A 16,734-nucleotide genomic window follows, 5' to 3' on the forward strand; every position below is an offset into this window, starting at 1 on the left:
GGTGAAGTTGAAAAAGTGAAAATAAGTTTTCTTGGAATTATCCAGAATCACATAAACATTTTCTAGGAATTACATGTGTTGTAATTGGGGTAATTGGGAGAACAGGATATCCTGGTACTGTACTGTAACTATTCTATTTACAGTGCTTTCCATTCAAGGTAGCTTATATTCTACTGATATCACCTTGATATCTCTGTGATGCCTGTGGATATCTTTGATATCATCTTTGTAATTTCATTATACTAAATCCATGATATTTCTTAGATATCTTTATGATATCTTATTGATATTTGATATCTCCCTGTTGAATGGAATATATCTGATATCTTCTTGATATCTTAAATTTTGTTTTAGATATCTTGGTTAGTTGATAAATTGGCGAAATAAAATGAAATTAATATAATATCCAATTTTATCATATAATGCTTAGAAAATGTAGCTGCATATGCATGTAATGAAAATTAAATCTCACCCTTATTTTATCATTATAGAAACAGTAAATATCTAACATTACAGGATATTTCGAATAATTTTACTAGGTAGAATTACATTACCACAAAACTGAAAATGTGATGGCCATGTTTAACAGATATTAAGTTGTCAGTAAACTTCATAAACAAGTTTTTTTATACCAGGGAACATTTTTAGAGTTAAGTGGCTCTTATTACGTTCTTATCCTTGTCTTTTTAGTAAGTCACTCCAGTCTTAGATTGTTTATATCCTGTTATAAAGTGATGTATCTGAGAAAACAAGCCACTTAGAGAACAAAGTGCATTCTGGACTGTTTATTTTTGTTTCCACACTCTGTTATATTTTAAACAGGCTGAGGTCAGATTAAACAATCAGTATAATTGAGAGTAAACTGGCACAGTTATTTAAAGCTGATTTCAGAAAATTTCAGACAATTCATTGAAAAGTTTGCAATTCAACATGAAGTGTTTAATTTTTGCCGGGATTCTTCTTGGAATCTATCATACGTGTAAGTTATTTAATATATAGTTTTCTCAAAAGTTATATTTATTACACATTCCAATAATTGTATTGTGATTAAAATGTGTGTAGCAAGACAAAGGTACAATAAATCAAAATATTTAAAATTACTCTTATATTGACAGGGTTATTATCTGTATATGATGACAAGACAGTAGATCTATACTAACTTTTTCTTCTTTGGTTGGGTCACACCAACACAGTTAGTTATATATATGGCTACTTTCCAGCTTTACTAGTGGAGGAGACTCTCGGGTGCTACTCTCAAAAATTAACATAGTCTGCTGTAGGGTATATTTTGTGTCTGATCTAGAACTTCTTCATAGTTCAAGGGGTTTTGAAATAACTTGGCACACATAAATAGTCACAATAATAAGTCGATATGTCATGTACAACACCTGCACCCCTATCTCCAAGGTCAAGGTCACACTTAGAGGTCAAAGGTTAACAGAGTCTGTTATATGGTATATTTTGTGTCCTGTCCATAACTTCTTCATAGATCAAGGGATTTTGTCCCTATTTCCAAGGTCAATGTCACATTTAGAGGTCAAAGATTTACATTGTCTGTTTTAGGGTATATTTTGTGTCCAGTCCATAACTTTTTCATTGATCAACAGATTTTAAAAATACTTTGCACAAATTATCACAATAATAAGACGATATGTCAGGCGCAAAACATGGCCGGGTCCCTTTATACTTCAAAGGTCACACTTAGAGGTCAAAGATTAACATAGTCTGTTATAGGGTATATTTTAGGTTATAAATGTAGCTGTCACAATGTTTCATAAACTTATAAAGTATAATGGATCTTTGCAATTTATAAGAAATTGTACTTTAATGCTGTGAACCTTTCCCTACTTTTCTATAAGATATCATTCTTAGTTTTTAGCTCACCTGAGCACAGATTCAGAGGATAGCATGTTGGTTTGTCATCTGTGGTTATCAACATTTTCTTTAAACAATACCTCGGTCTGTCACAAGATGAAGCAATGAATGGTACCAAACTTCACAGGTGTCTCTCTACAATAGATTTATTATTGGTTCCATTTTTTTTTTCATTTTTCTTTTATTCACAAAAGCTTAATATATACCTAAAACTTAAATCTTTGCCTCAGAAACTGTTTTGCAGCATGGTGGTAATATTTATTAATTTACAATCTTTAGTATATATTCTTCAAAAATGTGTTTTAAAAAAAAGAAAACTTCTTGCATTAAATGTTTAAAAGAAATTTACATTTGGTCTTATACTTCTTGCGTGAACCTATTTCACTGAAGGAACAAAATTACTGTCTTTCGACCAGAAAAAGTTATTATACACATTTTCGAGTATACTTTTATAATACAAAAGATTTTTTAAGAAATGTCTTCTCAAGCACTTTTTGGAATGTCACATTATTACCTTTTGATGAAATATGACTGTTCTAGAAAGAAAATTTCATTGACTTAAATTAAAATGATGTAAGCCATAATTTGTTTGGCTATATCACTATGTTTTCTTTTGTTTTGTTTTTTAAAACAACATAAATTAGATCAAATAAAACCCTTGTCATTTTGAGGGAAATATAGTTTGTTCTACCAAATGTGCCATTGTGTTGAAATTCGAGTAATTTTTCGATTAAAGAATCCAGTTTTGAGCCCCTAAATCCAGTTGAAAATCCAGTTTTTGCCCATTTTAGCTATCACATGTATGCTACATAAGTTATATAGATAATGCCCCCATGGTCAAAAATTGACCTTGTCTTAAGGGTGACTAAGTTTACAAAGACTTGTTACATAAAAGGTCTTTAAATTTCATGTTTGATTGGTCTCAGGTGATTAATCTAGAGCCATCTTGTTAATTCCAGTCACATTATAGGGGATTATGATGTAATATTGATGAATTGATATTTTCAAATATCATTATTGAATGCATGTAATATAATATGTATATAAAGGAAAAACATAGTGTTCTTTCTGCTAAATGTCCATTAAAGTTACATTTAATAAATTTCATAAAAACAGAAATTGCGACATGTCATTAATAAATTGGGTTTCACATCGACTCCAGATCTTATTTTGGTGTCAAGACAACCAAAATGAGTTTTAATATAAAGCATAAAATCTGCAACCTCATTGTGGCGAAATCGGAAGTACAATTTCTGTTTGCATGTAAAACTCCGCCTTTAGATCATCCGTACATCAATATAAAATCAACAGACATGACAATAAGTAACAGTCCTAATTTAACAGTATATTTCCACATTGTAACGGATGTGTTCATACAAATTCAATCAATTTGATGAGATGAATCCTTTTTTCTGAACGCCAGGCCTAGTGCACCGTGAAGCTAAAACGGTTAAAGTGTATATGCACAAGAAAATCTTTTATTTGCTGTGTCCATATAGCAACTTAAACACTGACGTAGCGCATACACAAGCCGATCATAGTCTTCATTTGCATGTTAAAATTTGTATACAAACTTTAGTGTTACCTCATGGTTTTTCGTTAAAAAATGCAATTTATTAACAATATTAGATGAGATTTTCAACAATACTGTTAATAAGATTAATGAAACTGTAGAATGCTTAATGTTTTTAGGCTGACGGCAAAATATTTTTACATATTTATTTAATGCTACTTTAAAGTTGGCAAAATTTTACAACTGTTGGATATTTACTTCTAGAAAAGTCAAAACAGACTGAGTTGCTGACATCACATTGGATAAGTCACAATTATTTATTTGCAATTTTTACAAAGATGTAGCCACATCAAGGTCACAGTTGAAAGTTCAGGCCTTAAAGGCACATAACGAGGGTTTAGAGCGAAACTAGTCTATCTGCTTCTATTTCTATATAAAGATAGGCTAGTTTCGCTCTAAGCCCTCGATAATGCCTCAGAAACAAAACAAAATTCTGGATCAAGGGCAAACATTAATTTTATAACCTTTGAATAATGGTATGTTGCATGCTTATGACCCCAAAAAAGTAGCGCTGAATGTGAAATAATTTGTCATAATAGTAGCAAAGTATAAACAACGTAGTATTTTGAATGGAAGTCAAAATACTTAATCAATTCTGTACTAATTGGCAAAAATCAGAAGATGGTTCAGGTAATTGGCCAACATATAACTTAATAGAAAATTTAACAGGAAAATAAAAGATTTTGAGAAATAATTAAAGCATTTCTGAGTCAAAGTGGTCCTTTAAAAGTCATTTTGAATCTCTGTTACTATTTAAAGAATGTTCATTAAACTAGGGTCAAATGTATAACTTCTTAACTTGATTAACAATAGAGCAATGTGATACTTAAAAATCACAAAGAAAGTAAAAACCAGCTTTCAGACTGAGTGGTAAATCACAATGTTACATAAGAAATTCTAATATTGTTCCTACCTATTTCTTTTTTGAAGGGAGCAATATTTTACTATAAAATACAAAATAGCTTGTTTTTTATGCTTGAACAAATGATTTAAAGACAGAAGTTAAACACATCTAGAAACTACCTCTTGATCTATGATGTGAAATTGTCACCTAGTAACGGATTAACTCCTTATATAATTTAATAGGAGATAACCTGTAACTGCATTAAGGTGACGAAATGTTAGAGAATCATTCTTAATGGTTTCACAGAATATTTATTTTAAAACAATTGTTACAGGCAGTGGTAATCAGTGTGATCTCACAATACAGAAAGATGGTCTGGAACTACAGGATGGTGAATATGTTATTGGTTTAGGTGGACAAATTAATCAGATATACTGCAAGGCTCTGTGTTCCGGACCAGGTCCCACCCCAGCCCTTAAATGGTACAAGACACCTAGCAAGCGTCCAGTCACAATGTTCCGTGGAAGGTTTGTCACTTATTAACCAGTTTTATACTTGTCAAAACTTGTATCAAGCACTGTCCACAGTCCTTCTGACAGCTCTTGTTTGTTTTACTATCAAGCACTTGTTTTACTATCAAGCACTGTGAATACTAGTAGTTGATTCAGTGCTCTTGTTTTATTTTCAAGCACTGAGAATAGTTGTGTCAGCAGTCCTACTGACAGCTCTTGTTTTATTTTCAAGCACTGAGAATAGTTGAGTCAGCAGTCCTACTGACAGCTCTTGTTTTATTTTCAAGCACTGAGAATAGTTGAGTCAGCAGTACTGACAGCTCTTGTTTTATTTTCAAGCACTGAGAATAGTTGTGTCAGCAGTCCTACTGTCAGCTTTTGTTTTATTTTCAAGCACTGAGAATAGTTGAGTCAGCAGTCCTACTGACAGCTCTTGTTTTATTTTCAAGCACTGATAATAGTTAAGTCCGCAGTCTTACTAACAGCTCTTGTTTATATTACAGAATGCATCAAGTTAGAACAACATTTGATAGGGTTAATATTCTGACAATCAGGAACATGTTATACTCTGACATTGGAATTTACAAGTGCAAAGGATGGCTGAAAGACCAAGGTTGGGTGGAGAAATCATTTGAGCTCACATATGGTAATAAATATAAATGTTTTTAAAATAATTGTCATGATTTCTTAAATATGATGTATTTGCTAGATATATTCGGTGAAGAATTATCTGCCTTAAGGGCTGTGCATGCCTACTGTAGATGTATGAGTAGTGTGTTTACTTCCTAGCTTCAATGATACGGGGATCAGACATTGACATTTTCTAGTATATTAAGTTCACTCAAGATATCAACTTTGAGTTCATTGCAGGTTTTGAGTTCAATGCGTAGGAAAATAATCACAAAGGCCAATAGGCAAACAAAGCATTTGAACGATAAATTGTGCATTATTATACTATAATGCAATACAAATTACGATCTATCTTAATTCTTTATTGCTAATTTAAAAGAGAAAGGATAAAAATATGTTGAACTACATTGAGCGTAGAAGTAATTTTCCTGCAAGCCTTTGATAAAATGACGTCATATCTAATGTAATATGACTTGTAAGCATTCGTTTTTTATGTTGTGCATATATATGTAATAATGCACTTGACTGTCCTATTTGTTTAATAGAGGAATAGTGTGAAGTGTGATAGAATTATAGTTTGAATACTTATTTAGTGTACAACAATCAACTAATAGATACATTGCAATAATTTGTTGAATTTCCATTGAAATTACGTAAATATAAAAACAATACAGTCGTGAAGCATCCTTTGGGGTAATTAAATGAGTGAATTTTAGTTTAAATTTGATTTTTTTACAAATTATGTACTCTGTATATTACATGCATCTTCTTGACTGTTTATTTGTTTACTGTAGGATGTAGGGGTTTAGATCATCAGTGTGATACCAGTACATGTCTTAGACATACATATGTATGCAATGGCCATGTAGACTGTCAGGATGGAACAGATGAACAAAACTGTAGTAAGCAACACTCACTTATGTACCATCTTATTTAATTCTCTGTAACTTTGCATTTTTGTTTTCCATATCTACCTGCTTTTGTCCAGGCTATTTCGCTACTACCGTCTGGCTGTTCAGCTCAAAAGGGAATGCATGGAATTGTAATCCAGGACTTGCTGGTTTTTTTGGGCCCAGAGCAAAGCAAAATTTCTTTGTGACAAATGATCTCTGACATCAAGTCTAATGGACATTTGTCTCTAACACAATGTGGCCATACCAAGTGACTTTTCGGGTACGGAACACGCCGATTTTACACCCGATTCAGGTATGTTTTTTATTCACAACTTATTTATTACTCAACCGATTTTGATCAGATAAGGCGCAGAGTACCCGTAATTATATCTGCTATCCACGGTATATCAAAATTCTGAAAACCCCTGAATGGTTTTTGAGAACATTCGAGTACAGTTTCCTTTTCATAGCCTGGGCCGAGGGGAACGGTACACACTCATTTGTCATAACAAGCAATTTCTAGCAAGTCATATGTTTTTTGACACTATTTCATAGAAAAATACATGTAAAATCTGATATATTTACTATGTCCAATGTATCGAGTCAATGCAGTGATGTTTTAGCATATTTTCATAAAGTGATGTTGAAATGGTACGGAACACACTGTTATTTCATAAAATACGGTACACACACAATTTCTGTCTTTGTAATGATTCTAATATAAAATATATTAAAATTAAATTGCAATTATAATGTGAGTGATTTATTCATAGTTATACATTTTATTAATTTAAACGAGAACCCAGGGACCTGTTTTGCAGTGTATCATAATGCTTACTTTTAATGTTTATATTTTTATTTGTGCACTATATTTCAAGAGATCCCGCTTAACATTTACAACCTCCATGTAATTGTCCTACTTAAAATCACCTATGGTATGTTAAACACTTCGATCTTCACAGAATCAGGTAGTTGCGCTCTATAGAAAGAAAATGTTGTTACATAATGCTGTGTTTATTGTTGTTTATTGTTGGTTTTTTATTTCTTTTAGTTTAAGTGAAGTAAAATAAGTGTATGTCTTTTTGCTTTATCCTGAAAAAATAAAACAAGGTCATGACCTAAATTGCTGAAAAGTATCATTACTTGATAACAATTTATACATATTTATATTTTGTTAATAATAAGCAAGTCATTAGGTACAATTTTGCAATATCATGGTCATGTTTAATTAAATCAAATCACAGAGGGCGCTGACTTTGTTTGGGTCTCAGAATGTCAGATATGTGAAGGCTGTGAGATTGTAAACCAATTTGTTTTTGTATAGTGCCACCAATGTTGTTTCTAGTGTCATAACTGTAGTAAATTGGCTATAAGACTTATTGCAACACTGATATGTAATTCATTTTTTATTTGGCATCAACAATTAAAAACAAAAACAAAAAACATGAGTTGCCTTTACTTGGATTTGAACTCAGGACCTCTTCCTAAACGAGCGTGTAACCCCTCGATCACGGGGAAGTTATAAGATAACAGCCTGAGGAAAACCATTATCATTCTAAATTAGGGTTTGTAACCCTTATTAATTGCGTTTGACAACTGATGTAAATAATCATTGGAGCTTTTTAATATTACATGTATATCTGTAAAGAATTACACAATATTTTGAAATCTTTTGACCAATCGGGAAACTACTTTTTTTCTTCTCCCGAGAAGGGCTTTGAAAATTAATGCGCCCGTCATTTGACAATTATAACACAGTGATCCCCCTTTTTTTTTCAGCGTTAGAGTACATATAAAGTTAAGTTACCGCTTCCAGGGTTTCAGACTACTTTCTTATTTTGCAAATAAGCATATCAGAGCCTGAAATTTCGCTACCATTATTTGTTTGGTCTTGACGACCCAAAACAAATAAAAATATAGTCGCCATTGCTTAAATTTTTAATGTTTAAAGGCATGAAGCTTTAAAAATAACTTTTAATAAATTCATGTAATTAGGTCAATTTTGGTTTGGTTTCATGGCTCATAAAACTGACATTATCATGTGGCGACTTTCGAGTTTTACAAGTGCCCCTTTGGGTATAAATAAAGGAACGAACGGGCACCTCAGTAAAACGACCGACATTCTGTACGGTAGTAAGAAAACTTTCTCACATTAAAAATCGAAACATCGAAGTCACTTGTGGTCTCGTACCTACTTCATGTAGTATACAAGTAAAATGGTTTCCTGCGGTGAACATTTTAATGATAATATAAAGATATTTCATTTAACTATTTTCATTTTTTTTTGGGGGGGGGGGATAAATAAACGTTTGTATCAAGAATATAAATTACAACTGAATAAACAATCAATATAGAAGAAGCAAAGTCTTTGGAAACTGATGTCCGTTGAAAGACCGGAGAAGGTCGAACATAAAACAATTATTTCTTTTTAAGAAAATGATTAAATAGGCCTACCGTTTTATGAATAATTATAATTCCGAGCAAAAAAATTAATAAAGTAAACACACAAGTTTACGCAGATATCTCTATTTATTATGGCAGATGCCACTACAAATATTTTAACTTTGTAGATTTTCAGTATAAACAATTTATTGTTTGTAAAATTTGAGATTGATATTAAAGAAACATTGATAATTTTCGAACACATCATTCAAGTTTTTCCACCTTAAACGGTAAAATGATTATAAAAAATTAGAAAAATCACGTAATAGTTTTTGTTCTTAATTAGGGGTAATTCGGACTAATTTCCCACAGGTAAATCCGTAACGTACCGGCAAACGGTATTTAGCTTAGGATTTTTGAAAAAGGTCAATTAACCAATCATGTACGGTTTACAAGATCACATGCTTCCTCCATGTAACCCCGAAAACAGGTCACATGCTCCTCCATGCCTCAAAAGTTAAACGCGTACCAATACCCTGCGGTCTCCAGACCGCAGGGAATAAAATCCGTAGCATTTGATTGACAAAATGGGTATTATTAATATCAATTTTTTTAACACAAACACGCAAGCACACATATCCATGAACTCAAGTGTTAAATGCATCTTGAAATGAAAGTCCAAGATAGGCATAATTTTACCAAATTTCCTAACATGTATATCCTTACATGTATATGTAACAAGGTAACCTTGTATAAACTACGTTACGATATATAACAGAATAGAAAAATACAGAATCCCTAAAGAAAGCCCAACACGACAAAATTGAAAATGTTGCAGGCTCGGTTTGATTGAGCCTGTTCATGAACAGGCCTTGTTCCCATATGGGTTCTTCAAATTATCAAATTATTAATTTTGATTGCACGTAAAACTGCGAAATAAATTTGTCCATATGTAAATAATTTAGATACATAAGCAGTTAGTTTGGGACTATTATTTCATGTCATTTGTTTGTTCGAATATATAAATGACTGTCTAAACGTAGTATGAATATATAAACAAACAAGAAGTTAGGAGTACGTCCTTGCAAGATGTTGTTTAAATAATCGAATTTGGAGAAAAAACGCTGGTTTTGATGTAAGTGGGTTTTTTTAAAACACGGAAAGTTTTAAGTTTTTTTCGGCCACATGATATTTGGTATGAATCATCTGCCAGGGTCCCAAACTAACTGCTTTAATGTATCTAAATTATCTACATATGGACAAATTTATTTCGCAGTTTTACGTGCAATCAAAATTAATAATTTGATAATTTGAAGAACCCATATGGGAACAAGGCCTGTTCATGAACAGGCTCAATCAAACCGAGCCTGCAACATTTTCAATTTTGTCGTGTTGGGCTTTCTTTAGGGATTCTGCATTTTTCTTTTCTGTTATATATCGTATGAAATCGAATTTTGAGCAACGAACTCTCAAAATGTTCTTTTATTTTTTTTTGAATAATCCTGTTAACATCAAACTGTAGGCATAATGATACTTTGCAAAACAGGTCCCAGGGTTCACGTTTAGATTAATAAAATGTATAACTATGAAAAAAATCACTCACAGTATAATTCAAATTAATTTTTTTATATTTATTTTATTTTAGAATTGTTTCAAAAGACAGAAATTTGTGTGTGTACCGTATCTTTTGAAATAACAGTGTGTTCCGTATCATTTCAACATCACTTAATGAAAATATGCTTAAACATCACTGCATTCACTCGATACATTGGACAGAGTAAATATATTAGATTTAACATGTATTTTTTCTATGAAATAGTGTCAAAAAACATATGACTTGCTAGAAATCGCCTGTTTATGCCAAAATGAGTGTGTACTGTTCCCCTCAGCCCAGGCTATGAAAAGAAAACTGTACTCGAATGTTCTCAAAAAACCATTCAGGGGTTTTCAGAATTTTGATATACCGTGGATAACTGATATAATTACGGGTACTCTGCGCCTTATCTCATTAAAATCGGTTGAGTAATAAATAAGTTATGAATAAAAAAACATACCTGAATCGGGTGAAAAATCGGCGTGTTCCCCGTACCCGAAAAGTCACGTGGTATGGCCACATTGTAACAGCTGATTCGAAAATTATGCAAGCTAAGTAGTTGGTCATTTTCAGAAAAATTGGTAATAACTAGTTAGCAATCCAGGTAAGTTGAAAGGTGAACACACCACAGAGAAATAAGCATGGGTTAAAATTGGCATAAAAACAGTCTCTAGACTCTTTAACAACTGAATGGAAATCATTCAAACTGTAAGCTTTACTGTCAAGACACCTTCATTATAAGGAGGAGATAAACTTTCTGTTGAGGTTACAAATGTAAAATACATTGTAACATATAAATGTTACATACATTCTAACATACAAATATTAAATACATTGTAATGTATAAATGTGACATACAGTAAAAACCCGCTTTACGACCACCCCGTTTTCGAGACCAACCCGCTAATACGAACGATTTTTTAAAGACCCGATTTTTTTATTCTTTATTTTAATGGTCGCTAACCCCGATTTTGAGACCACCCCGTTATTCCGTAATGCGACCAGTAAATTCAGTCCCATTCGTAAATTCTGTACATTTGGAAACCCATTAATACGACCGCGGGCACTTTCTCACCTTGATATTGACATGCATGTATATTGCTGCAATCTTTTTGACACGTGATGTAAACAACAGTTGTCCTAGTTTTACGACATTTAACGACATCAAATTTACGGCAGAGGTCAAGGTTACTTTGTATCAAATCCGGAAATGATCAATAATATTGTCGATAATTTCTTAATTTCACACCTTTAATGTCATAACTGGAGGATTAAAACAACAAAATATTGAACAGAAAATTTTCAATAAGTTTTTTAGAGGTGTTGCTGTTATTATTATCTCTTTCGTTCCATAATTTTAAACAAACATAAACATGATACGATTAGGTTTTTGAAGTTGTTATCGGCGATGAAAGCTGTGAAAATAATTAAAGGTTAATTGTTCGGTGTGCTTTGTAATAAAATGGTGATTTAATTGAGTAAGATGTGTCATTCTTTTAACAAGAATGTAAAAATATGTTTGTGTTTAAAGACATTCATAATACATTTTGTACGTCTAAAGAAGTTTAAAAATTTTATAATGTTAAAAAGTGAAATAAAATAAATGAAAATAAAAAAAATAATAGTGTATGCTTTATATCTTCTCATTTGAAATAGGTTAGCCCAGAAATAAACATGTGTACAGTTCATGGTATCCCTTAATATATTGCCTGGTTTTCTGTTTGACCAAACTCATTAATGAGACCAACCCGCTATTAAGACCAGCTTTGTAAAGTCCCTTCATTGGTCTCATTAGAGAGTTTTTACTGTACATTGTTATTTATAAATGTTACATACATTTCAACATATAAATGTTACATACATTGTAACATAAATGTTACGTACATTGTAAAGTATAAATGTTACATACATTGTAAAGTATAAATGTTACATACATTGTAACATATAAATGTTACATACATTGTAATGTATAAATGTTACATACATTGTAATGTATAAATGTTACATACATTGTAATGTTTAAATGTTACATACATTGTAACATAATAATGTTACATACATTGTAATGTATAAATGTTACATACATTGTTACATATATTGTTACACATTGTAACGTATAAATGTTACATACATTGCTACATATATATGTTACATACATTGTAACATATAAATGTTACATACATTGTTACATATATTGTTACACATTGCAAGGTATAAATGTTACATACATTGTTACACATTGTAACGTATAAATGTTACATACATTGTTACATATAAATGTTACATATGTTGTAATAATACATTGTAATTTATAACATTGTATAAATGTGTGTATAAATGTTACTTAGATTTGTTACATATATATAATTATGTTATAATATAAATATTATATCTTGGTAGCTAAGAAGAAAATCATTTTGATTTTTTTTTCAAATGTGAACTAAATCAATGAAATGTGTTATGTTTTTAGGTTTAAATTTCATATTTTGATATTTATGTGTTATAACAGCAGGAGAATGTAAGGCGAACCAGTATCATTGTCATAATGGTGACTGTATTGATGGAAGCTATGTCTGTGACGGATATAATGACTGTATTGATGCCTCGGATGAACTTAACTGTGGTAATGTATAATATATATGTATGACATGTGTCTATACCTGGTCTGTCTTAAAACCAATCTTATATCATTGTTTATATACATTGATTTATTTTATTCTTTTTAATCTCGACTATACAAGGTATATGGAGAGTTTCCAAATCACCCAGGTGTCCATGTCCTGATTTCCGATCAAAATTTTTGTGCAGTAAAATATTTTTACTAAAACTTTTTTGTTTCTTAAGTTATCAACTTCAAATATATGTTACTTATTATCAACAATATCTTATGTGACAAAGTTTATAACACTAGAAGCAATATTTAGATTTATCTCCCCTTTAACTTACAACTTTCTTCAAAGAATATTATTTTTTACTTTTACTTCTTTATTTTTAAAGGGATCAACTTCAAAATATATGTTCCTTATCATCAACCACATCATATGTGACAAGGTTATTAACTCAAGCACCAGTATTTCCAGAATTATCTCCCCATAAACTTAGTTTTTGTTAAAAAATGTTATTTTGAACTATTATTTCTTATGTCTTAAGGTATCTACTTCAAATATAATATGTTCCTTATCACCTACATGATGTGTGACAAGATTCGTAACTCTAGCAAAAATATTTTCAGAATTATCCTACCTTAAACTTTGAATTTATGTTATAAAATGTTATTGTTTACTATAACTTCTTCATTTCTTAAGTTATCTATTTCAAACTTCAAATATTTGTTACTTATTATCACCCACATCATGTGTAACAAGATTCATAACTCTAGCATGAATATTTCTAGAATTATTCGCCCATGAATTTTTTTAATGCTATTTCTTTTCTTTTTTTAAACTTTAAATTTACGTTTCATATCAATTCCCTTATAATATCAAAAAATAATAGGCTCATAACTTTAGCATCTTTAAATAATTATATGGCAAGGTTCATAACCCTAGCATTAATATTTTCCAAATTATCTTCCTGTTAAACTTAGAATTGTCCTTATTTTTTCTGTAACTTCTTTTTTACTTTAGGAACTTCAAAGACATGTTTGTTATCAAAACCTTTGTCATATGTGATAATTTTTTTACTCTAGCTCCTGTTTGTCCAGAATTATTTCCATTAAATTTTTTAATTTATTTGAAAATTGTTACATTTTTATTAGCTCACCTGTCACAAAGTGACAGGGTGAGCTTTTGTGATCGCTTTTCGTCCGGCGTCCGTCCGGCGTCCGTCCGTAAACTTTTACTTTAAATGACATCTCCTCATAAACCACTAAGCCAATTTTATCCAAACTTCACAGGAATGTTCCTTTGGTGGTCACCTTTAAAAATTAGGGATTCTGTATTTTCTATTCTGTTATATATCGTATGAAATCGAATTTTGAGCAACGAACTCTCAAAATGTTCTTTTATTTTTTTTTGAATAATCCTGTTAACATCAAACTGTAGGCATAATGATACTTTGCAAAACAGGTCCCAGGGTTCACGTTTAAATTAATAAAATGTATAACTATGAAAAAAATCACTCACAGTATAATTCAAATTAATTTTTTTATATATTTTATTTTAGAATTGTTTCAAAGACAGAAATTGTGTGTGTACCGTATCTTTTGAAATAACAGTGTGTTCCGTATCATTTCAACATCACTTAATGAAAATATGCTTAAACATCACTGCATTCACTCGATACATTGGACAGAGTAAATATATTAGATTTAACATGTATTTTTCTATGAAATAGTGTCAAAAAACATATGACTTGCTAGAAATCGCCTGTTATGCCAAATGAGTGTGTACTGTTCCCCTCAGCACAGGCTATGAAAAGAAAACTGTACTCGAATGTCCCAAAAACCATTCAGGGGTTTTCAGAATTTTGATATACCGTGGATAACTGATATAATTACGGGTACTCTGCGCCTTATCTCATTAAAATCGGTTGAGTAATAAATAAGTTATGAATAAAAAACATACCTGAATCGGGTGAAAAATCGGCGTGTTCCGTACCCGAAAAGTCACGTGGTATGGCCACATTGTAACAGCTGATTCGAAAATTATGCAAGCTAAGTAGTTGGTCATTTTCAGAAAAATTGGTAATAACTAGTTAGCAATCCAGGTAAGTTGAAAGGTGAACACACCACAGAGAAATAAGCATGGGTTAAAATTGGCATAAAAACAGTCTCTAGACTCTTTAACAACTGAATGGAAATCATTCAAACTGTAAGCTTTACTGTCAAGACACCTTCATTATAAGGAGGAGATAAACTTTCTGTTGAGGTTACAAATGTTAAATACATTGTAACATATAAATGTTACATACATTCTAACATACAAATATTAAATACATTGTAATGTATAAATGTGACATACATTGTTATTTATAAATGTTACATACATTTCAACATATAAATGTTACATACATTGTAACATAAATGTTACGTACATTGTAAAGTATAAATGTTACATACATTGTAACATATAAATGTTACATACATTGTAATGTATAAATGTTACATACATTGTAATGTATAAATGTTACATACATTGTAATGTTTAAATGTTACATACATTGTAACATAATAATGTTACATACATTGTAATGTATAAATGTTACATACATTGTTACATATATTGTTACACATTGTAACGTATAAATGTTACATACATTGCTACATATAAATGTTACATACATTGTAACATATAAATGTTACATACATTGTTAATTGTTACACATTGTAACAAATGAATGTTACATACATTGTTACATATAAATTTTACATACATTGTTACATATAAATGTTACATATGTTGTAATAATACATTGTAATTTATAACATTGTATGTATAAATGTTACTTAGATTTGTTACATATATATATGTTATAATATAAATATTATATCTTGGTAGCTAAGAAGAAAATCCTTCTGATTTGTTTTCAAATGTGAACTCTGCAATCAATAAAATGTGTTGTTTTTAGGAAGACGTTTTTTATCTTAAATTTCATATTTTGATATTTATGTGTTATAACAACAGGAGAATGTAAGGCGAACCAGTATCATTGTGATAATGGTGACTGTATTGATGGAAGCTATGTCTGTGACGGATATAACGATTGTATTGATGCCTCGGATGAACTTAACTGTGGTAATGTATAATATATATGTATGACATATGTCTATACCTGGTCTGTCTTAAAAGCAATCTTATATCATTGTTTATATACAGTGATTTGTTTTATTCATTTTAAGCTCGACTATACAAGGTATATGGAGAGTTTCCAACTCACCCAGGCGTCCATGTCCTGATTTCAGATCAAAATTTTTGTGCAGTAAAATATTTAAACTATAATTTTTTTTATTTCTTAAGTTATCAACTTCAAATAGATGTTCCTTATTATCAACAATATCTTATGTGACAAAAATTATAACACTAGAAGCAATATTTAGATTTATCTCCCCTTTAACTTACAACTTTCTTCAAAGAATATTATTTTTTACTTTTACTTCTTTATTTTTAAAGGGATCAACTTCAAAATATATGTTCCTTATCATCAACCACATCATATGTGATAAGGAAGGTTTTTAACTCAAGCACCAGTATTTCAAGAATTATCTCCCCATAAACTTAAAAAATGTTATTTTGAACTATTATTTCTTATGTCTTAAGGTATCTACTTCAAACTTCAAATATAATATGTTCCTTATCACCTACATTATGTGTGACAAGATTCGTAACTCTAGCAATAATATTTTTCAGAATTATCCTACCTTAAACTTTGAATTTATGTTATAAAATGTTATTGTTTACTATATATAGGAACTTAGTCATTTCTTAAAGTAT

At 30.6% G+C, this 16,734-nt stretch overlaps 1 protein-coding gene across 3 annotated transcripts; it reads left to right on the forward strand.

The window, feature by feature from the left end:
* Positions 1-689: 689 nt before the first annotated feature.
* Positions 690-16,064, forward strand: LOC132736462 (sortilin-related receptor-like). 3 transcript variants are annotated; one of them, XM_060723603.1, is made up of 5 exons: positions 690-979; positions 4,627-4,819; positions 5,308-5,450; positions 6,229-6,336; positions 15,928-16,064. In XM_060723603.1, exons 1-5 carry the CDS (start codon positions 931-933, stop codon positions 16,047-16,049), a joined length of 615 nt encoding a protein of 204 aa, XP_060579586.1. In that variant the 5' UTR covers positions 690-930; the 3' UTR covers positions 16,050-16,064. The 3 variants fall into 3 exon arrangements, with proteins under 3 accessions (XP_060579586.1, XP_060579583.1, XP_060579585.1); XM_060723600.1 differs by lacking the exon at positions 15,928-16,064 and adding an exon at positions 12,813-12,952 and having other exon boundaries at positions 691-979; XM_060723602.1 differs by lacking the exon at positions 15,928-16,064 and adding an exon at positions 12,816-12,966 and having other exon boundaries at positions 695-979.
* The last annotated feature ends 670 nt before the right edge of the window (positions 16,065-16,734 follow it).

This window comes from Ruditapes philippinarum, unplaced genomic scaffold (assembly GCF_026571515.1).
Source record: "Ruditapes philippinarum isolate M1 unplaced genomic scaffold, ASM2657151v2 ctg7459_1_1_1_1, whole genome shotgun sequence".
In the NCBI taxonomy this organism is placed as follows: domain Eukaryota; kingdom Metazoa; phylum Mollusca; class Bivalvia; order Venerida; family Veneridae; genus Ruditapes; species Ruditapes philippinarum.

What these genes read in the sequence shown, in the direction of transcription:
- LOC132736462 (XM_060723600.1), top strand. Translation starts at nt 931, where the DNA reads ATGAAGTGTTTAATTTTTGCCGGGATTCTTCTTGGAATCTATCATACG. An exon ending in GTCACAATGTTCCGTGGAAG is followed by an intron (nt 4,820 to 5,307) that starts GTTTGTCACTTA and finishes TTTATATTACAG; the next exon opens with AATGCATCAAGTTAGAACAA. An exon ending in ATCATTTGAGCTCACATATG is followed by an intron (nt 5,451 to 6,228) that starts GTAATAAATATA and finishes TGTTTACTGTAG; the next exon opens with GATGTAGGGGTTTAGATCAT.